General features: G+C 34.9%; 1 protein-coding gene and 1 long non-coding RNA gene across 3 annotated transcripts in view; one reads left to right on the top strand and one right to left on the bottom strand.

The window, feature by feature from the left end:
- LOC119071460 (neurotrimin) overlaps positions 1–23450 on the top strand; it is a 116499-nt gene that overhangs the window by 62444 nt on the left and 30605 nt on the right. For both annotated transcript variants that reach the window (XM_037176317.1, XM_037176316.1), the window contains exon 7: positions 1008–1136. In XM_037176317.1, the coding sequence (XP_037032212.1) occupies positions 1008–1136 (129 nt within the window). The remainder of the gene's footprint in view (positions 1–1007; positions 1137–23450) is intronic.
- On the bottom strand, positions 77–19627 carry LOC119071470. Its single transcript, XR_005086665.1, has 3 exons — positions 19502–19627; positions 15139–15149; positions 77–87 (listed from the first exon to the last, which is right to left on the bottom strand). It is a non-coding gene; the product is annotated as an uncharacterized LOC119071470 (long non-coding RNA).

The raw sequence follows: 23450 nt of genomic DNA, 5'->3' as shown, positions 1-23450 counted from the left end.
ACGATGGGGCTGAACGAACTTTAAATAAAATTGTAAGTTAACATCCTGAGTTTTTTCATAATAGAGTTGGGTGAGGGAAGTGCTATTCTAGTTAACAAGTTTTAGCAAAATCCCATGAGCTGTTTCTGAGAACCAGCATCAGCCAGGGCTTGTGAAACACTGAGGTCTTAAGACTGACATTGGAATTGATAGAGGGACAAATTGTAAGACCTACAGTGTACAAACTATTGCTCTCGACATTTTCTTCATAGAGCAATAGCAGCTGAAAGTCAAAATTTCAGCATGTTGAAAGACTGATAAATATTTTTGAATCGAAGTTCATTTGCGAGTAGAACGACCTCGATGCAAAACACTTTCATCAATATTTCTTGTACCGGATCAAGCATGGCATATTTGGTATAGTTGTAAAGCTAAAACCCCAGGCTATCACATTAGCAACACATTGATCTGCAATAATCCTACCAGAACGGTATAGAAACGGCCGAAATTTGCCAAGGGTAGACTGAAAGTACATTTTCTGAAAATGTAACAGAAAACTTCGATTCAAAAATATTTATTTTGCTATTCGAAAGTATTTGCAAAACAAATCAAAGATTACCATTTACAGGCTTCCTCAGTTACTTTGTAAGGGAGATATCGGTCTTTCAACATGCTGAAATTTTGACTTTTAGCTGCTATTGCTCTATGAAGAAAATATCGAGAGCAATAATTTTTACACTGTAAGTCTTAGAATTTGTCCCTCTATCAATTCCAATGTTAGTCTTAAGTCCTCAGTGTGTCACAAACCCTGGCTGACGCTGATGCTGGTTCTCAGAAACAGCTCAAGGGATTTTGCTAAAACTTGTTTACTAGAATAGCACTTCCAACTCTCCCAACTCCCAACTCTCTTATGAAAAAACCCGGGATGTTAACTTACAATTTTATTTAAGTTCGTTCAGCCCCACAGTGGGTTTAAAAAATTACAAATAATTGAATCCTAACGAATTTTTTTCAACTATACTTCACAGCCACAAGTTACAACGGCTCCACATTTACCATCTCAAGAGTGGATCGCCTTCATATGGGCGCATACCTGTGTATTGCATCAAACGGAATACCGCCTACTATTTCAAAACGTATCATGCTAATAGTTCACTGTAAGTGTTATCAATATGATAATAATTGATAATTATTGAAATAAAATTTTTTGATAACTAACGAAAATTGATACTTTATTCATTTTTTTCGATAAATTATTTCTATGACGCCGAAAGAAATTGTGTAGAAAATACAGGGTGTACTGATAAAGAAATTTTAATTTATTATTTCAACTTTTCTCTTCTAATTTTTCATTTGAAATTGTCTTCCGTTAGCAAAGCACCGGTTTTGTATCTTTTTTTCTATCGATAATACTGAAATTAAAGGAACGTGAACTAAAGAAACTAGCAAATCGGGCTGAATCACTGTATGTTTAAGTAATTTCTATGAAATTTAGGCTAGCTCTAACACATTTTTGACATTTTGACACACCTAACTTGTTCTTGGTCGTAAAATGACTATTAACCCCAATGGCACATACAGCGAAAATAAGTTGAGCTAAATTAATTCGTTTTTGTAATGTTTCAATCAAATGCAATTTTTATGGTAACAAAAACATAATTAGAAAAGAACTAGTAGAACGGCCTTCATCTTTCATCAATAATTTCGATTTTATGCTCATATTAGAGTATACTGTTGTCTGTGAAAAATCCGAGGTTAAAACATGGCGCATTTCTTCAATAAAAATTAAACTACCGATTGTTGTTCAATATTTTCATAAATCCAGTGGATTAAATCTTAAATTGATTGAATTACAGTGACTGACTTTCAATTTTGTGCACTATTTTGATTCAGCTGTTCGACCAGCTGGTCCATGTAAACAAAGTAAGTTAATTTTGTTATCAGGAGTAGATAAAAATGGCAACAGTGCAGGCCTCTCACACCTCCTTATCTTATTAAAAAATCCTTATTTTCCTTATTTTTCGCAAATTTCATCGACGGAAATCAAAATTAAGAAAAAAACAAGGCATCAGAACAGTCGGAGCGTTTGCTACGACTTAGCCCCGTACGACCCGTAATCCTATTTCGTCCGTAACCATAATACGTCCGTAGCCGTAATACGCCCGGAACCCTAATATGTCTACAACCCTCTAATGCGTCTGTTACTGAAAATGCGTCAAATTTACTGAAAGTGTTCATTTTTAAAATTGCGCATAGCGCAATTATGAAAGCCCGTACGAAGTACCTCTCAAATAAAACCAACAATTTACGACATTATTTTAGAAACCCAAAATTTTTTGCCAAATTTTCATCGTGATAAAAGTGAATTTTACGATACAACTTTACAAAAACGATACGTCAAAATAAACAATAATGCGTTTTATTTTAAAGTTGAGGCGGACTGCGCTCTTAATACATGACTTTACAACAATCTAAAAAATTATGCCCGAAGTTCATCGCTCTTTTTAAAAATCTAAAAATTAGGTAGTAGTGTTCTGTTGGGTGATGAGATGTGGAAAAGTCGGCTTGAGACCTAGGTTAGGGCCAAGGCCGAACCTCGGACCTAACGATCAAATTTTTTTTTATGCGTCGCTTGGCCGCTAGGTGGCTTCTAAGTCGGAATTTTTGAAAGTTAAAATAGCTGTCATTTCGCGTAAAATCAATAGATTGGAGTGAAATTTGTGTCTAAAGGGTTTTTGATGTCGGCGCTTCCAATAAAATACATACGGGAGCAGCCAGTAGCCTGTGAGCGGCCACAAATAGCAAAAAACTGCTTTTTCTGACAGTTTTTCTCGATTTTCTCTAAAATTTGTCGATGGATGCCACTGTAAATACCTATCGATTGATGTGCATATCAAAAAATTCGTCGGAAATGTGCCAAAATATAGCAACAACTTTGACGTTGGTACGGCGACAAGATGGCGTCGTAGAGTTTTGGTCTCTTCAGAGAAAATATTCACAAAAGAAAGTTGAGGGGGGTCCTTGAACAAAATTTTTATGTCCGAGGTCAGTAGATCGATTTGAGATTTTAAGTCACTCGATGTTCCAAGAGTCTCAATGTGCGGCACCAAAATTTCATTTTACAGTAGAGATCTTTATGTCGCTTGGATTTTGTATACGACAATATCATCATAACGCATCGATTCTAAGACAAAAATCTATTTCCCAAAGTTTGGACCGGCAATAATCTGATCTAATCTAATGTAAACAGTTGATGCTGGATCATTTTCCTAAAAGAATTCGAAAATTTGGATGTGCCTGTTTCGATGCATGTTTATGAATTAAATTACCTGCGAATTTCGCTTTTTCAATACGTCAAAATGGCAGTACTGAACGTACTAGATCAAGAGGTGTAAAAAATCGTTCATTTTTGTGAGCGCTTAAATTCGAAAAAGTTCATAACTTCACATGCAACGGGATACTGACTGATTGTTGTACTATTTTGCCATTCAATATGTTTAAGTTGACATACACAAAATTAACATTGCAAATTTTTAAGTCTATGTAAAAAAAATCGAATTTTTGGGATCGCTGTGAAGATTGTAAATTGTTTGACACCATCTATTTTACTACACTTTCAATAATTTTAAAGTGAAATATTTGCTTCGGTTCAACTGAATTCATCCTTTTACATATTGTTATAGGAAAGCAGTTTTACCTTTAAAAATCTGGAACGAATAGATGGTTTCGTGGATTGACCTAAATTTTAAATAATCTTTTGCGATGTTCGAACGGATCTTAATTAAATGGCCACTTTACCCCGTTACATGGCGAATGAATCGCATAGGCTATAAATGTAAAACTTCTTGAACCAATTTTTCAAAGATTCAGAATCCCAACAAAAATCTCTTCGAGAAAAGTGTGACGCAGTCTTTGAAGTACAATTTCTATAATAAATGATATCGCTAGAGTTGACGCTTTCAGCTTCGTTACGCAAAAATTAAATTTTACACCCAATTTTAGTTCAAACAAGCTGGCTTAGTTTTTCTCATCATCTGCCAAATAATTTTTACCAAAAAAAAATTTGACTGGAAAGAACCAAAATTTTACCAAAAAAATCTGCGTCGCATGTGGAAGATAAATTTTCTTGCTGGTCTGTTCCTGAACATTTGCCACTTTGCGACGCAGATTTTTTTGGTAAAATTTTGGTTGTTTCCAGTCAAATTTTTTTTTGGTAAAAACTATTTGGCAGATAATGAGAAAAACTAAGCCAGCTTGTTTGAACTAAAATTGGGTGTAAAATTTAATTTTTGCGTAACGAAGCTGAAAGCGTCAACTCTAGCGATATCATTTATTTTAGAAATTGTACTTCAAAGACTGCATCACACTTTTCTCGAAGAGATTTTTGTTGGGATATCAGTCGTTTTAGAAGTTTTAGAACACTGCTTTTTATAACAGTTTATAACAAAAATTCGGAAATTTGGCGAAATTTGAAAATTTGACGAAATTCGAAAATTTGACGAAATTCGAAAATTTGACGAAATTCGAAAATTTGACGAAAATCGAAAATTTGACGAAAATCGAAAGACGAAATTCGGAAATTTGGCGAAATTTGAAAATTTGACGAAATTCAAAAATTTGACGAAAATCGAAAATTTGACGAAATTCGAAAATTTGACGAAATTCGAAAATTTGACGAAAATCGAAAATTTGACGAAAATCAAAATTTGACGAAATTCGGAAATTTGGCGAAATTTGAAAATTTGACGAAATTCGAAAATTTGACGACAATCGAAAATTTGACGAAAATTGAAAATTTGACGAAAATTGAAAATTTGACGAAATTCGAAAATTTGACGAAAATCGAAAATTTGACGAAAATCGAAAATTTGATGAAAATCGAAAATTTGACGAAAATCGAAAATTTGACGAAAATCTGCCACCATTCAAGAAATATCTCTAAAACCCCAATTGACCCACCCATTTCCAACTTTCGACATTTTTCACGTATGCCCCTCTGTTCTACTCGTAAAACTCTGAGACTTTGCCGAAGAAAGTAACTCTCTATCTGCCACCATTCAAGAAATACCTCTAAAAACATAATTGATTGACCCACCCATTTCCAACTTTCGACATTTTTCACATATGCCCCTCTGTTCTGCTCGTAAAACTTTGAGACTTTGCCGAAGAAAGTAATTCTCTATCTCTCATAACCCAAAAAAATATTAGTCCTTTCATCCTACGCTCGAGTAGCTCAAAATTTGGTCACTAATCACTCTAGCTGAAACGAATCTGACCCGATTTTTTTAATTATTTTTTTATTCGAATCGTGTTACGAATACCTTTCATTTGATGGGTCGCACACCTCTGTAGGTTTCAATACAGCTAAGCTACAGCCGAAAACGCGTTCCCGACCCTCGAAAACCACACTCAGAAACCACTTCGAGGCCAATAAAACAAAATTCTGGTTTTTCCTGGGGTAATGGCGTATCACATTTTCATTTTTATGCCCACCCTGAGGTTCCTGCAAAATTTCATGGAGATTGGCTGACTAGTTTCCGAGATCGACCGTCGATAGATAGACAGATAGACAGATAGATAGAAACATACAGAGTAAGTTGAAAGATTTTGATTGTTTTGAAAACGTTAATTTGGTGCATTTTCTATCAAAATGACCAACTTCAAAACGATGTATCTCCGGCAATTTTAAAGTTACATAGTCGAGTGATAGCTCGTTTTGCTCGTTTGAAGTGCGAATAAGATAGAATAGGATTTGTGGTGATACAGGCCAAAGGAAAGAAACTTAAATTCTCGCCTATATATAGTTGCCGCGTCTAAAAAAAAATTCTTCGTTCTTTTTTTGGAAGTTAGACTGCGTCAAGTCCTCCGCTATCGCTCCGGACATGATTTTCAGTCAATTTTTGAAATTAAGAATCATAGCCCTCGTGTGTCCATTTTCTCTTTCATTTTCAATGTTCATGCTGTAAAAAGTCGTTAATGGTTAGTACTCTAAATTATGGAGCGGTTATCCAAAGAAAGAAACGCGGGGGACACACTACATCTAATGATAATTATTGCTTATTTCAATACAAATAATTCACCTACCGAGATGATTAGCGTTGCCGTGATGATGGAGTGAATTTAATTTTTATGTAAAATCACCAAAGGTCCTACACAAAAGTAAATTATAAGTATTGAAGGATTAATTTCAACAGATTATGCACACTGTAGTTTTTGTACCGGGTCAGTGATGCAAGTGTGTCTGCTTAAAAAAATTTCACAAACGATTTATCTATCTCATGAAGAAAACCTAGGATGATGGTTAAGCAGCTTTAGCTGCTTAGGATGTCACTCCTTTTGAGTTTACTACTAATTTAGTCAGGAAACAGCAATCTTTTATAATTTATTTTGATAATTAAACCTATTCTAGGAAGATAATCCTTCAACAACATATGGAAAAAACGCAATTTTATATTTTTTAAATTGAAATGAAAATCCACAAAACTCACATCAAATTTAACGTAGCAATAACAACAATCGGCTATGTTATGACATGGCTCCGATGTGCCTATGTTATTGTTTATATGTGTTAGTAAATGAAAGTTCTAAACTGTTCTAAAAAACCGACAGTACCCTGACAGTCTCTTGACAGCCTTTTTGAGTATTGAAAAATATTTGAAAGAAAGTCGTACAAAATTATTAAAATGCTTTTAAAAAATATTTTAATTATCGCAAAAAATTTCTGTAAACGCAGAATTGTTTCGTTTTGTATAAAGAATGTGATTAAATTATAAAAATATTGTCTGTTTCCCGACTAATTACTGTATCTTAGATAAATTTCGATTTTTATCGAAAAATTTCTCCTCATTTTTCCTTAATTTCAACCAACAATTTCCTTATTTCTCCTTATTTTTGTGCTAAAACCTCCTTAATTCCTTAATAAGGAGTTCAAATTTAGAGTGAGAGGCCTGACAGTGGTTTGTTTATTATCGTCAACAATACAACTAAAGAGAGTCTCATATGAGTCGAATGTATCACTAACATCGTGCGAACATTTGTTTCAATCCGAATTTGGTACATTACTTTACTTACATAATGAAAATCTTTAGATTATTTAGGATAATCATTTTAGACGTAACGAAATTCGAAAATTTGACGAAATTCGAAAATTTGACGAAAATCGAAAATTTGACGAAAATCGAAAATTTGACGAAAATCGAAAATTTGACGAAAATCGAAAGACGAAATTCGGAAATTTGGCGAAATTTGAAAATTTGACGAAATTCAAAAATTTGACGAAAATCGAAAATTTGTCGAAATTCGAAAATTTGACGAAATTCGAAAATTTGACGAAAATCGAAAATTTGACGAAAATCGAAATTTGACGAAAATCTGCCACCATTCAAGAAATATCTCTAAAACCCCAATTGACCCACCCATTTCCAACTTTCGACATTTTTCACGTATGCCCCTCTGTTCTACTCGTAAAACTCTGAGACTTTGCCGAAGAAAGTAACTCTCTATCTGCCACCATTCAAGAAATACCTCTAAAAACATAATTGATTGACCCACCCATTTCCAACTTTCGACATTTTTCACATATGCCCCTCTGTTCTGCTCGTAAAACTTTGAGACTTTGCCGAAGAAAGTAATTCTCTATCTCTCATAACCAAAAAAAATATTAGTCCTTTCATCCTACGCTCGAGTAGCTCAAAATTTGGTCACTCTAATCACTCTAGCTGAAACGAATCTGACCCGATTTTTTTAATTATTTTTTTGTTCGAATCGTGTTACGAATACCTTTCATTTGATGGGTCGCACACCTCTGTAGGTTTCAATACAGCTAAGCTACAGCCGAAAACGCGTTCCCGACCCTCGAAAACCACACTCAGAAACCACTTCGAGGCCAATAAAACAAAATTCTGGTTTTTCCTGGGTAATGGCGTATCACATTTTCATTTTTATGCCCACCCTGAGGTTCCTGCAAAATTTCATGGAGATTGGCTGACTAGTTTCCGAGATCGACCGTCGATAGATAGACAGATAGACAGATAGATAGAAACATACAGAGTAAGTTGAAAGATTTTGATTGTTTTGAAAACGTTAATTTGGTGCATTTTCTATCAAAATGACCAACTTCAAAACGATGTATCTCCGGCAATTTTAAAGTTACATAGTCGAGTGATAGCTCGTTTTGCTCGTTTGAAGAGCGAATAAGATAGAATAGGATTTGTGGTGATACAGGCCAAAGGAAAGAAACTTAAATTCTCGCCTATATATAGTTGCCGCGTCTAAAAAAAATTTCTTCGTTCTTTTTTTGGAAGTTAGACTGCGTCAAGTCCTTCGCTATCGCTCCGGACATGATTTTCAGTCAATTTTTGAAATTAAGAATCATAGCCATCGTGTGTCCATTTTCTCTTTCATTTTCAATGTTCATGCTGTAAAAAGTCGTTAATGGTTAGTATACTCTAAATTATGGAGCGGTTATCCAAAGAAAGAAACGCGGGGGACACACTACATCTAATGATAATTATTGCTTATTTCAATACAAATAATTCACCTACCGAGATGATTAGCGTTGCCGTGATGATGGAGTGAATTTAATTTTTATGTAAAATCACCAAAGGTCCTACACAAAAGTAAATTATAAGTATTGAAGGATTAATTTCAACAGATTATGCACACTGTAGTTTTTGCACCGGGTCAGTGATGCAAGTGTGTCTGCTTAAAAAAATTTCACAAACGATTTATCTATCTCATGAAGAAAACCTAGGATGATGGTTAAGCAGCTTTAGCTGCTTAGGATGTCACTCCTTTTGAGTTTACTACTAATTTAGTCAGGAAACAGCAATCTTTTCAACAACATATGGAAAAAACGCAATTTTATATTTTTTAAATTGAAATGAAAATCCACAAAACTCACATCAAATTTAACGTAGCAATAACAACAATCGGCTATCTTATGACATGGCTCCGATGTGCCTATGTTATTGTTTATATGTGTTAGTAAATGAAAGTTCTAAACTGTTCTAAAAAACCGACAGTCTCCTGACAGTCTCTTGACAGCCTTTTTGAGTATTGAAAAATATTTGAAAGAAAGTCGTACAAAATTATTAAAATGCTTTTAAAAAATATTTTAATTATCGCAAAAAATTTCTGTAAACGCAGAATTGTTTCGTTTTGTATAAAGAATGTGATTAAATTATAAAAATATTGTCTGTTTCCCGACTAATTACTGTATCTTAGATAAATTTCGATTTTTATCGAAAAATTTCTCCTCATTTTTCCTTAATTTCAACCAACAATTTCCTTATTTCTCCTTATTTTTGTGCTAAAACCTCCTTAATTCCTTAATAAGGAGTTCAAATTTAGAGTGAGAGGCCTGACAGTGGTTTGTTTATTATCGTCAACAATACAACTAAAGAGAGTCTCATATGAGTCGAATGTATCACTAACATCGTGCGAACATTTGTTTCAATCCGAATTTGGTACATTACTTTACTTACATAATGAAAATCTTTAGATTATTTAGGATAATCATTTTAGACGTAGAGAATAGTCTTATTAGAATAATCTAGATGCTGAGACTGTTGCATAGAAAAATCTACGAATCTTAAATTCAAAAACTTTCTGTTTGAATGCCTAAATTTGTGTTATGAAACAAATGCTCTCCAAACCTTTTGACCACCACGAGTTGTTTAATCATCGGAATTCAAAGGTAAAGTAAGAACCAATGAGAAGGTCTTAAAAGAAAAGAAAAGTAAGATTACGTATTTATAAATATAGTCATATCATTTTAAAACTGCCAATTTTCCGTACCTATTCGGCGATTTTGCTCATCTGAACAACTTAAACTCTTCGGTGACATGTTATTCACTTTTCACAATTACCCAAAATGTTGACTGAAAATAAGAACATTATCAGGACGTGTCTTCTTCTTGTCTGTTTGCACATTTACATTTTTGTCGATTTCATTAAACATTTCACAAACGTTCTTTTACGTATCATCGATAAGTATGAAATTATTTTCCGAGAAATAAATTTTCATCAAAATAATATTTTCATGTACATAATTTAATCCTGAAGATTTACAAGAATCAATCAGTGTTTCTCTCACGACAAAGACAAAGTCTTTCTTTTTGTATATTCATAAAATGACCTAGTGATGCTGAAAATCGAATCAACAATTCCTTTCATAATTGTTATTGTCCCAACGAATATTTCGACGAAGGAATAAGAAAATGAGAGGGGAAAGTCACCCGAAGGAAACCTTCATCGCGTATATATGACTCAAGCTTAAGAGCCTATATATTTGTTTTGTTTTTTTTTATGTATTCCATAGTCTTGTTAGGTATGTTTGTTGGTGGGTGTTTTGAAGTTGATAGATGTTATTACAATATAGAAACCGAAGAAAATTAGTTGTAAAAATGAATGATTGACATTTCTTTTGTGTAAAAATAATTTTAATCCCTTTATTCATATTTTCGAATATGATTTTTCTTAAAAAAAAACTTTTCACTTTCACGTTCAACAGATTACCCAACTTTCTATCTTGAAATATTTGAATATCGGACAAAATTTTCACACAAAAAACAATTCTCGCCTCATTTTATGTAAAAAGGTACGTTCGATTTCTTTTCGATACGGGTCGCACCCTTTGTTGCTAATCGTCAATTAGTCGGGAAACAGATAACATTTTTATAATTTAATCACATTATTTATACAAAATAAAACCATCCTGCGTTTACAGGTTTTTAGACCCGTACGAAATACTGGGGTCTTATAGGTTTACGCATACGTTTGTAACACGTCGAATTGGACTCCCTGAGTAAGGGGAAACCTATTGTGGTTGTCTAGAGATGCCAAATCAGTGAAAAAAAAAGTCCGTCTGTCCGTCTGCCTGTCTGCACGATAACTTGAGTAAAACGCATCCGATTTTGAAAATTCTTTTTTTCCCTTTTGGTAATGTCAAAAGACAGGCTAAGTTCGAAGATGAGTGATTTTGGATCGACCCCTCCCGAGCTGTGGCCCAATAAGTGCTTTACGGTTTTTCGAAGATATCTCCGGACATTTAAACGTTACATTTGTAAGTGATATGTCAAATAAAAGGTATTTACAATACCGATCGACAAAAAAAAGTTTATGGAAATCGGATGACCGACTCGTGAGTTAGACCCCTTGGTGTGAAACAGGCACAGGGCGGCAAGCAGTTTTTGCTTGTAGGTCGGCCACATTTGAACATATTTCGTCTGTTTTCGCTTTATTAGATAGGTATTGACCGTACCAATCAAGGAAAAAAAAGTTTTTGAAATTATGTTTTCCGGAGCGTGAGCTAGGTCTCTTGGAGTGAGCTCTTATCTGGCTACTCGGCCGTACAGTGAACGTGGAGTATTTTGTCAATATCTCAAGTAAATTTTGACCGAATTTCAAGAATTTTTTTTTTGTTTGAAAGGTATTAACGAATGTAAAGCGTCAGAACTATTTCCGGTCTCCTAACAAAATGGCTGCCGGCGGCCATATTGGATTTTGAAATTGGATTGGATTGGAAATTGAAATATCTTGGGGAAAATGGTACTTAGAGAGTTTCTGTTAACAGAGAAGTAATTGGGTATGTGTGGGGGGTTCCATATGTGGACTTCTATATATAACTATATACAGTTATATTGCAGCAGCGTTCGGAAAACTCAGACTAATTTTCAAAAGCAAAATGAATAATAGTCTGAAACGCAAAGTTTTCGACACTTGTGTCCTTCCAGTGCTCACTTATGGAGCGGAAACGTTAACTTTAACAAAAGCATCCGAAGATAAATTGAGAGTGACACAAAGAGCCATGGAACGGAGTATGCTCGGAATAACACTCAGAGACAGAATGACGAATCAATGGATTCGACAACAAACCAGGGTCGTTGATGTCATGGAAAGAATAGCATCTCTGAAATGGAGCTGGGCGGGACATATTGCAAGAAGGACAGACGAACGTTGGACCAAAAAGATCATGAACTGGCGACCATATAAAAGACGAGCTATAGGTAGACCACCAGAGAGATGGACAAACGGAATTAAGAATATTGCAGGTACAAACTGGCAGCAAATGGCAATGGATCGTACGAAATGGAAAGAAGTTGGAGAGGCCTACATCCAGCAGTGGATAGAAACAGGCTGAAAAAGAAGAAGAAGAAGAGAAGTTATATTGAGCTATATACAGGCATATAGAGCTATATAATAGCATATTCCTCTGTGAAATGTTTTTTTACAGTGAAATATAGGTAAATATAGCGGTATATAGCTGTTTAAATAGGAATTTATGAAATTTGACTTCGTACGGGGCTGTCTATATTGCCTCCGGCAATTTATTTGTTGATGATAGCAAGGCAAAGAGTGGATTATGCAAGTGATTTTAAAGCGCGTATAGCTTTTCAGCAGAGAAGAAAATGAAGTAAGAGAAATGAAGAGTTTCACAATAAAGGCTTTTGATACGAATAGGCGTTTCGTACAGGTCGGCGTTAGCTATGTTTTTTTGCGATATTAAAATATTTTTAAAAAACATTTTAATAATTTTCTACGACTTTTTTTTTCAAATATTTTTCAATATTCAAAAAGGCTGTCAAGAGACTGTCAGGATAACTGTTTCTTTTTTAGAACTTTCATTTACTAACACATATAAACAATAACAAAGGGACATCGGAGCCATGTCATAACATAGCCGATTGTTGTTGTTGCTGCGTTAAATGTTATGTGAGTTTTGTTGATTTTCATTTCAGTTTAAAAAACATAAAATTGCGTTTTTTCCATATGTTGTTGAAGTATTATCTTCCTAAAATAGATTTATTTATCGAAATCAATTATTCCCTTGACTGAAAGTCAGGGTCTTATGAAAGAAAATACCCTTAAATGTCCGTAACGCTAAGTTCACTTTGATATTTTGAAAATGTTCTACATTGGCAAAAAACGTTAAATACAGAAAACGTCCGTACACTTGTGGACTCGATAACTCGAGTAATTCTTTACCGATTTGCAAAATTTTGGTTTTAATTGACGGAGAATGAAAATCATGAGGTTAAGTTCGTAGATGGGCAATATTGGGATAATGAGATGGGAGTAATTCTCAAGAGAATTTTATTCCTTGTTACCGCGATAACTTCCCTAATTCTTATCAGATTTTCAAATTTTTTGTGTTATTCGACGAAGATTGAAATGTTAGAACAACAAGATGGGAGAAATTCTACACAGACTAGAGATGTGCGGGCCGCCCGAAATTCGCCTACCCGACCCGGCCTAGCCCGGCCCGTCCGGGTTTGGGTCCGGGTTTCAAAAATTAGTCGGGCTCGGGCGGGTTCGGGTTTCAAAAACAAAGATTCGGGTTGCCCGGGAATTTCGTACTTTAAAAAAAAAATCAGAACGTTCAGGTTCAGGCTAAACTTAGATTTAAAAGTCTGGAATATTGTTAATGTTAATAATGTTTAATTGTGATGGAGAGTTAAAGAAAACTTATTTTTTTTTCAATGATCTGTTAAGAGATTCAACTTTCATTGTCATTCGAACATTTTGAATTTAAAAAGAATTAGGAGACTTTCCAATAACTACATAGAATTCTCACAGAGGTAGACACTGTAAACACTGAAAAAGGTTTTAATTGTGCCATTATTGCAATAAAATTCGGTCTTTCTGGCTAGTCATATTTTATGGTTGATACGTGAATTACGTAATCTGAATTTTTTTCATAAAATTATGAAAAAAAAATCAATATTTGTGCAATTTAATTTAAATAATAACATAATTAATGCGCTAAGCGCAATCTGAAAAGGTAAACATATTTATGTTGATTTTTCATAATTTTTTTTGTAAAATGACTGTAACTGATTCGATACAGGTAAACTTCCTTTAAATTTAATTTGTCATCTTTTTCTTGTGAAATTGAAAGATAAAGAGATCAAATAAATATTTTCAAAATGTTGACTAATTTATTGTATTGGATGTCAGGTCATATGCGGACACTTATTTTTGTTCAAATATAACAATTTTAGGTTTTTTCGTTCATTTAAAAAATACGGGCCGAGTTGGGTCTTGCTTAGAAATTCTCGGGTCGGGTCGGGCTCGGGTTCAAAAAATTGGATCGGGCCGGGTCGGGTTGGGCATTGAAAAAAGGTCGGCCCGCTCATCTCTAACACAGACGCTTTTCCTTGTGGACTCGATAGCTCGAGTAATTCTTTACCGATTTGCAAAATTTTGGTTTTATTCGACGGAGAATGAAAATCATGAAGTTAAGTTCGTAGATGGGCAATATTGGAGTAATGAGATGGGAGTAATTCTCAAGAGATTTTTTACTTGTTACCGCGATAACTTCCATAATTCTTATCCGATTTTCAAAGATTTTGTCTTAATCGACGAAGATTGAAAATCTTGAGGCTGAGTTTGCAGATGGATAATGTTCGAACAACGAGATGGGAGAAATTCTACACAGACGCTTTCTCTTGTTATCGCGCGATAACTTGAGTAATTTTTACCCGATTTTCAATTTTTTTGTTTTAATTGACAGAGAATGATATTGGATTAGTGAGTTTGGAGTAATTGTAAACATAACTTGTTTATCACGACATTTTTGCAACGGATTTCCAGAAAAATTTCTTATTTGACGAGTAGTGAAATTCTGGATTTTTGGTCTAACAATTAAGAAGTACTTCCCAAAAGAGTTTTTGCTTGCTTGAGAAACCGATAGCTCGAGTAATTCTCAGAGGCTTCAAAAATCAATTTCGACCAGTAGCGTAATTCATGTGGTTAAACTCGAACGTTGGACTAGTAATCTGGGATATACGACAATTTTTGCGTGAAATCCGTATTCTTAAAAGAATTTTTTTCGTTCCTAAAATGTTTGAACGAGTGTGAACTTTGTGGCCAGAGCGAAGCGAGGGCCGTAATTCACACGAGTTATATTTTTTCAAGAGGTAGGCAGGAAATACGCCAAATTATACTCAGACGCTTTTCCTTGTTATCGTGATAACTTAAGTAACTTTTACCCGATTTTAAGTTCGTAGATGGATAATATTGGGGTAGTGAGGTTGAAGTATAATTGTAAACACAACTTGTTACCGCGACAATTTTGCAACGGATTTCCAGAAAAAAAAATTATTCGACGAGTAAGTGAATCCGGATTTCTGGTCGAACAATCTAGAAGTCTAGAACAATCTTGCTTGCTTGATAACACGATCACTCGAGTAATTCTCAGAGGCTTCGAAAATCGCAGATTTGAAAATATTAAGTGTTTTCGACCAGTATCGTAATTCATGTGGTTAAATTCGAACATTGGACTTTATTGGACTGGTAATCTGCGATATACGACAATTTTTGCGTGAAATCGCGTTCTTAAAAGAAATTTTTCGGTCCTAAAGTGTTTGCACGAGTGTGAATTTTGCCAGAGCCGTAATTCACATGAGTTTTTTTTTTCAAGAGGTAAGCAAGAAATGCGCCACCTGTTCAGCGCTTTTAGTAGACTATATAGGAGACTCAACTTAGGAGTAAGACATCGCTCGCTGGACCTTCAACTCATAGCTCTTTTTGTTTCTTCAGGAAATTAAATAAATATGAGTAAAATGAAGCATGTGATGACTGCTGTTTTCTGAATAAAAGAGACATCACCTTTTCATGTGACTTTAATTTTGTGATCTCAAAAACACCACCTCATTTAAAAATGGTTAGAAAACTAAGGCTGGAATTATAGAGAAAAAATAGCCAGTCAAGGGACCTGACCCACCCAAGAGGTGGGGCCTAGTAAAAGATTGCTGTTTCCTGACTAATTTGTTTTTGTTAGTGTTTTTGAAAAGATCAATTTTTACTGGCTGTGCAATTTGAGCAGTCTTTTTTTCGCTTATCTTAAAATAAAAAATGTATTTGAAAAAAGTAAGTTTGTATTTTAATTTGATCGATTTCCTTTATTGATTTTTTTTTTTGAATCGGACACACCATTTTTGTTTATGGTGCATTTATGGTGCTATCGATAGGCAATTTCAAGGTGAGCATTTCGTAGAAGAACAACCTCTCCGGCTCGGGGCGACTCTAAGAAAATTTCAAAATCACGACCTTTTCAAAAAAAAAACTTACCTCGGAATTAAACGACACGGCCGATTTTGATCTAATGGTAGTTTGTAGAGAATTGACGGACGTTTCTAATAAAAGTATTGTCGGGTCGAAATTTGAAACTTTTTTCGCCACGTTCTTTTCGGTATTCAATTACCTTCCATAAAAAACTAAATCTAGCAAAATCGGTTGAGATTTACTCGATTTATGTGCAAAAAACACTTAGGGCAGAGTGGCGGCCTTAGTCCAAGGGCCCAAATTTGAAACTTTTTTTTTGCCACGTTATTTTCGATATTCAATTACCTTCCATAAAAAACTAAGTCTAGCAAAATCGGATGAGATTTACTCGATTTATGTGCAAAAAACCCTTAGGGCCGAGTAGCGGCCTTAGTCCAAGGGCCCAAATTTGAAACTTTTTTCGCCACGTTATTTTCGGTATTCAATTCCCTTCCATAAAAAACTAAATCTAGCAAAATCGGATGAGATTTACTCGATTTATGTGCAAAAAACACTTAGGGCCGAGAAGCGTCCTTAGTCCAAGGGCCCAAATTTGAAACTTTTTTCGCCACGTTATTTTCGGTATTCAATTACCTTCCATAAAAAACTAAATCTAGCAAAATCGGATGAGATTTACTCGATTTATGTGCAAAAAACACTTAGGGCAGAGTGGCGGCCTTAGTCCAAGGGCCCAAATTTGAAACTTTTTTTTGCCACGTTATTTTCGATATTCAATTACCTTCCATAAAAAACTAAGTCTAGCAAAATCGGATGAGATTTACTCGATTTATGTGCAAAAAACCCTTAGGGCCGAGTCGCGGCCTTAGTCCAAGGGCCCAAATTTGAAACTTTTTTCGCCACGTTATTTTCGGTATTCAATTCCCTTCCATAAAAAACTAAATCTAGCAAAATCGGATGAGATTTACTCGATTTATGTGCAAAAAACACTTAGGGCCGAGAAGCGTCCTTAGTCCAAGGGCCCAAATTTGAAACTTTTTTCGCCACGTTATTTTCGGTATTCAATTACCTTACATAAAAAACTAAATCTAGCAAAATCGGATGAGATTTACTCGATTTATGTGCAAAAAACACTTAGGGCCGAGTAACGACCTTAGAGCCCTCCCAACAAGTCCGCGTTGCATCTTACCCAAAAACAACATTCAGCAACTTTGTTCTACTCGTCAATACCTTTTATTTGATATATCACAAGCAGCTATTGCGTGCGTATTTCGGTAGATATCGTCGAAAGACTGAAAAACACCTATAGGGCCCTAGCTCTGGAAGGGCCGACCCTACCATGCCCATTTTCGAACTTGACCTTACTTTTGTCGATACCAATCGGGGAAAAAAAGAATTTTGAAAAAAGGTTGTGATTTGCTCAAGCTAGAGGGGTCACAGACGGACGGACGGACGGACGGACATTTTTTTTATTGCGGATTCGTCATCTATTAACATAACCAAATGCTTTGCCCTTACTGTCTGCTTCCAATTCGACGTGTTACAAACGGCATATTAATCTTATAAGCCCCCAGTACTTCGTACGGGGCTAAAAATTGGGAGTGGGTCTTTCAATTTTTTCAAAAAATCTTCAAGAACTTTCTTTTGGATTCAATTCTCTGCAAACTACCATTAAATCCAAATCGGCAGGGTCGTTTAATTCACGCCGCGCCGTAAGTGTGCCTAAAATTTGAATTTTAAGTGAACGATTCGATGAAAAAGTGAACCGAAAAATACATTTCAACGCTTCATTGTTTGAAAATGACGCCACATTTGAAGGACTTCCGCACTTTCCATTTTGAATTTCGACCGCACCCACGTGAATTCCGGGGTAAAATTTTCTGAAAAGGTCATGATTTTGAAATTTTCTTAAAGTCGCCCCGAACTGGAGAGGTCGTTTCAAAAAAAACTTCTTCTACGAAATGATCACCTTGATATTCCGTATCGATAGCACCATAAACGTCCGGAAACAAAAATGGTGTGTCCGATTCAAAAAAAAATTCAGCGCTACAATAACTTAACGATCGATTTTAACCGTAAATCACATTAATTTAAAATTAGAAAATAGTTTCCTAGTAGAGGTTGCTATATTATCCCTATGACAAAATATATCTATCTATATATATAATATATGATATTATCTGAGGCACAAGAGCAACCACTGTGATAAATCAAGTTAACATAGGGTCTGCTAATTTTTCCATTGAGTTAACTTATTGGTTATGTCTTTAACTTAAAAAGAAAGAAAAAGTAGTCGATTCGAAAGCTCACAAAGCCAGAGCTGTGACAGCTCTTTGTTCAAACGTCGAACACGTGCTAGTTCGACTTGACTTATTATTATTTCAAATGTCAAAAGAAATTAAATAAAAGCTATAAAAAGCGGTAGTACACTTGAACCAAATTTGTGGATTCCTGGAGGAGTGGGCGCGCAAGGTTTATTTGTTGAGGCCATTACCTGTCCAACGACATCAATGTCATACAGGTCGTGTACTTTTTGTAAACACTTTGAGAAGTTTGTAGTTTTTTTCTTCTTTTCCAAATTTTTAAAAGTTCATCGTGTGTGTCTGTAAAATTCCTATCAACGACTATAATTTCAGATACGTTTCTTATTGTGAGAGATATCAATCAAAAACTACCCCAGTTTGAACAGCACGAAAACGAAATTATTTCAAGACAGTCGTGTGAATTACTCAGAAGAGTCCATTGAATCATTTAATGCCTATATAATACTGGTAACGATCAATAAAGACGGCCTCTTGCCTATACCATTAATAAATACATAAGTTTCAATGTTTGATACGACTTGCTCGACGTTAGGGGCCATTCACAAATTACGCACGCACCAAATTCGAAATTTCAGACCCCCCTCCCCCCTTGCACGCGAAAATGTATGAAGAAAATTTCAAAAATGTATGAAGCGTACGCTTTTGTGTTTAAGTTGGATTCATACTCATTTTTGCTTCTGCTTACATGACAAATGTATTCGAAAAAGAAAGGACATGATTAAACATGGTTTTTTCGAGTGTAGGGCCGCTTTATTTTTAGTCCAGGCCTTTGTGTCAGAAAAAATAGCTCCGTTCGACAAAATTACATTCGATTTTCAAAAAAGAAAAGTTCCAAAATTTTTCATTCCCAATCATGTATGATAGCTGAAACGCTCGAAAAATGTAGAGCGAGCGGATTGAGGGACCCGGTGAGGAATAAATCTTTTTTCGCAGCTAGGACCCGAAAAGTGCGACTTTGCCGCAATTTTTCTACGTCCAATATGAAAAATACTATTCGTACCACGGTCTTTTTTAGCGTATTCGATTGCAGACCTCGCCTTCGGCTCTGTCTGGAAACCTCTCACACACTAAAAAAGACCTTTAGTCCTAGGTACGAAATGTACTATTTTAATAAACAGATCAATGAAGAAAAAATTTGAATTCATGAAACAGAATGCACGAACTTTACACTCGCAATTTTATATGTTGTAAACGTTTCAATCTTAGACAAATTATTGCTAGACTGGTATTTCGTACGATAAAATGTGTCCGCAACATCAATTTGTACAAAATGCATATTTCGTACCATTTCTCGTAGAATATTACACCAATACATGTAGGCGTTGTAGCATTTAGCAATGAATTTTCAATTACCACGACTGTAAAGTTTTGTTTTTAATATTCAGGACAATGGACAAATAATCATTAATTTATAGTAAAAATATGGTGCAGACCAACGCATTTCAAGCAAAAGTGGTTCAAGTGACAGCTGTCAAATAGAGTACTATTTTGTATGAAAAACGTTTTCAGATTTTTTTACATTTGTTTGATACATTGTCCCGTTTTAGTACTCTAATTAGACAACCACGCATGCTTGAAGTGCGTTTTGCAGACGCGTATTTTTAGAGAGTGCATTAGCAGTGTTTATATTTTTTAATTATGTCAAAAGTATGTTCTCTTAATCAACTCTTTTCGAGTAACACTTCCGGTCTCTGAATGATTCCATCGTCACCGTAAAAATGTTGTGTGGTAAACAAATTCAAATTCTTCGCGCTAATTTTGCCCACTCTCACACTATCAAGCATTGCGAGGGATTCTTTTGAAAAACAGCCTACCGAAATCGGACGCATTTTCCAGTGGACTTTTTTATATGTGCCTAGAAAGGACTCCGACCCTAGAACCCAAAACCACTTTCAAAAAAATTCTTCGAAGCTTTTGTGACTGGTGAAAGGGGATCAAAAACCGAAGACTTGCACTTTTCGTACCAAAATGTCTTCGGGTACACGAGCCGTACATGGTCGTGTGGGGTGTCATTAGAAAGGTAATCACATGTACTATTGAGTCAAATAGAGACTCATTGGTTTTAAAATTAATCCACACTGAAATATGTGCAGTTGAAGTTTTCAACAGAAAACTTGCACTTTTCTTACTAATATTTCTCCAGTTACACGAGCCGTACATGGTGGTGTGGGGTATCATTTGAAAGGTAATTTGATGTGCTTTTGGGCCAAATAAGGCAAATTTTCGGCTTTCGATCACCTTTCACCAGCCATAAAAGCTTCGAAGAATTTTTTTGAGAGTGGTTTTCGCTTCTAGGGTCGAAGTCCTTTCTAGGTACCTATAAAAAGTTCCACTAGAAAATACACCCGATTTCGGTAGGCTATTTTTCAAAAGAATCCCTCTGCGTATTTCATGTTGGAGACACATTTTTTACGTAATCTTGTTCGTAACTTCCAGTCGATATAGTTCGTCTAAGGTTTCAATGCGTATGTGTAAAAAATAATTCACAACAACAATTTCAAGCTGTACACATTTTGACACAGTCGAGTAGATATATTTGTCAATGGAGAGTGATTTTCACACATTTAACGTCAGCAGCTGTGATATGAACTGGGAACGAAAAGTCGATTTAATCATTTTCCGTTCACAAATGATTCTTTCTTTTATACTAAAATCAAATACTTTGAGCCTCTAAATGTTTATTGTAAAGAAAATATTGAAAAATTCATTTCTCACATGGAAAAACTTCCATGATAAGCACGTAAAAGAAGCCTGGGAAAAAATGTTTTCGGTCTAATTATGTACAAAATTCGTATGGGTCCGTTTTTGTCTTTTATATTAATTTGTCTAAGAACACTAACCATTCTGCGACTAAATGAAATGACTTTGGGTGAAATATGATTGATTAAGAGTGAGAGTTCACTTTCCTTTTTTTGTCAGTCTCTTTTTATGTCAGAAGAAATATATATGTTTTTTGTTACGTATATAATAATATTTGTATTAAGTTATTAAAGTAAAAAAAGTACTTCTCTTCAGTTCAAACGATTAATTTATTTGTCATAATGTCGGACGTACCATCTGTCAGGACATAATAAAACGTAATGAGAGATATACGATTGTTAGACGTATATTTGACAATTCTTAAATCTACAATCTTTAACTAAACTTGAAATGTCTTTATTCCGAGCATATGTGATATGTGCGACAGCCGTTTACTATGTGATTTGTAAGAACCAAACCCACATTTATGATGCGTAGGATTTGCGGTATCACTAGATAATTTTGACAATCAGTCAATTTAATTCTCATCCAATAGGTGAAGCAGCTGAGGTACCTGCACTTCTGAAAAATGTGATATCGGTTTTGGAGACCAACATTTTTTTTACAAAGTGGCAGCCTTATTTTTATGAATCTTTCATGCTGGACATATTTTTCTCTTATCTTATAAGTGGTTACCTCGACACCTTGTAACGCAAAAGAGTTTCAAATCGAGTGGTCCTTCGTTGAAAATGCATGAATTTGAGGTTGAAGTCTATTTTTTTATAACAACAGCAAAAAAGCTGAAAAAGCGAAAATAGAAAAATGTCGATTGTTTGGGCATTGTAAACTGGGCTCAAAATAAGTTTGTATATTCTGTGTGGTTCAAGAGTTTTTTGTTCCACACGACCCACAGCGCTTTGCAAGCTAATTTAATAACCATGTCCTGCTGCCCTCTCATTCAATTTAGTCGAAGCTATCAATTTCACTTGAGACATACAAATTTTTCGGTTGAAAAATTACTGTACCAACTACATAAATACCGACCGATTTAAATGAAAAGTGATACAAGTCAGGTTTTATTTTTAATTGATCAATTAGTTTTCGCGTTTCTTTAATAAATTCTGACGCGTTACGTGATTGTAGCGTTAGGTTTTATTTTGTACACATCAATTTCTTCTATCTTAGTTCTTACTTACAGTTACCCAATTATATTATGACTACGGTTGTGGGATTCATTCCTTTTACATCCTACACACTTCCCACATTCAATTGAACCAACGAATTCAATTTCATTTTTGATTTTGTCGATTGGCACCATTGACATACAAGTGGTTAGTTCTCATTATCTGCTTGTGGTGGCACCATATACTTTGCGTGTCCAAGCAGTTAAAGAAGTACTAGGTAGCGTCAATCAAAATTCTGAAAGAACAGTTTAGATCAAATCTGATTTGATCGCAAAGGCAGTAAGCAATTTAGAAGGTTTTTTTTGTGCATTATATGTATTTTACATGCTACATGCGTCGAAAACGGTACTTTTCATGTTTCACGCACTAATTTCGACTTCCAAAGCATGCAAAAACCACTCGGGATAAAAAGATGAAATGTCTCGTTTTCGCGTGTTTATTGACCTCGGCTACGCCTCGGATCAACAAAATTCACACGAAAACCATACTTTTCATCTTTTAATCCCAAGTCATGTAAAATACTAATGCTTTTCTGATCTTTCAAACATGAGAAGGAAATTCGTGTGAAATGGGAGACATGTAAAACCCTAATGAAATACATGTAGAATGAATGGAACGAATTACATGAAGAAAACCAACAAAACCGTTAAAAACGTGTGTTGATTGTTGAGTTTAAATTGGACAAAATAGCAAAATTCTAATCATAAGATGTTGTGCAACAAAATAGCGATCGGCTGTACCTCTACCGTTTTTGATATCCGCCTTCTTGGTACATAACATATGCAAGATTCTTTTCATAACATTTTCATTGTTCATTTGTCAACAGATTGCGAAGTGACATTTCAGTTATTTTTAAGCTTTTCGTAATATCGCAAAAACTGCAGGTTATTTCATTATCTTTGGGAACACGGGTTCCCCAATTGAAATGAGTGATAGGTCGTCGGATTCTTCTTTGAATTCTAGAGAAGTCACATCTTTAATTTTTTCGATAAATTTTGTTTGTTTTCGGTGCAAAGTGTTCAAAAGTGAAGGCTTGTCAGAGGGTCCCGTGAACAGTTTTTCAGCAATAACTCAAGAAATAATTATTTAAAATCATTGGTATGCTGTACTAATGTCGGTCTTGGGAAGACGTACTACAGGTGGAGTGTATGCACTGGTTGGTGCAAGTACACCTCCACAAGATTTATGACCAAAAATATAGTGTTCGCCTTCTCTGCAA

Source organism: Bradysia coprophila (genome assembly GCF_014529535.1).
Source record: "Bradysia coprophila strain Holo2 chromosome IV unlocalized genomic scaffold, BU_Bcop_v1 contig_5, whole genome shotgun sequence".
NCBI lineage: Eukaryota > Metazoa > Arthropoda > Insecta > Diptera > Sciaridae > Bradysia > Bradysia coprophila.
This window is presented reverse-complemented; position numbering and strand designations above follow the sequence as displayed.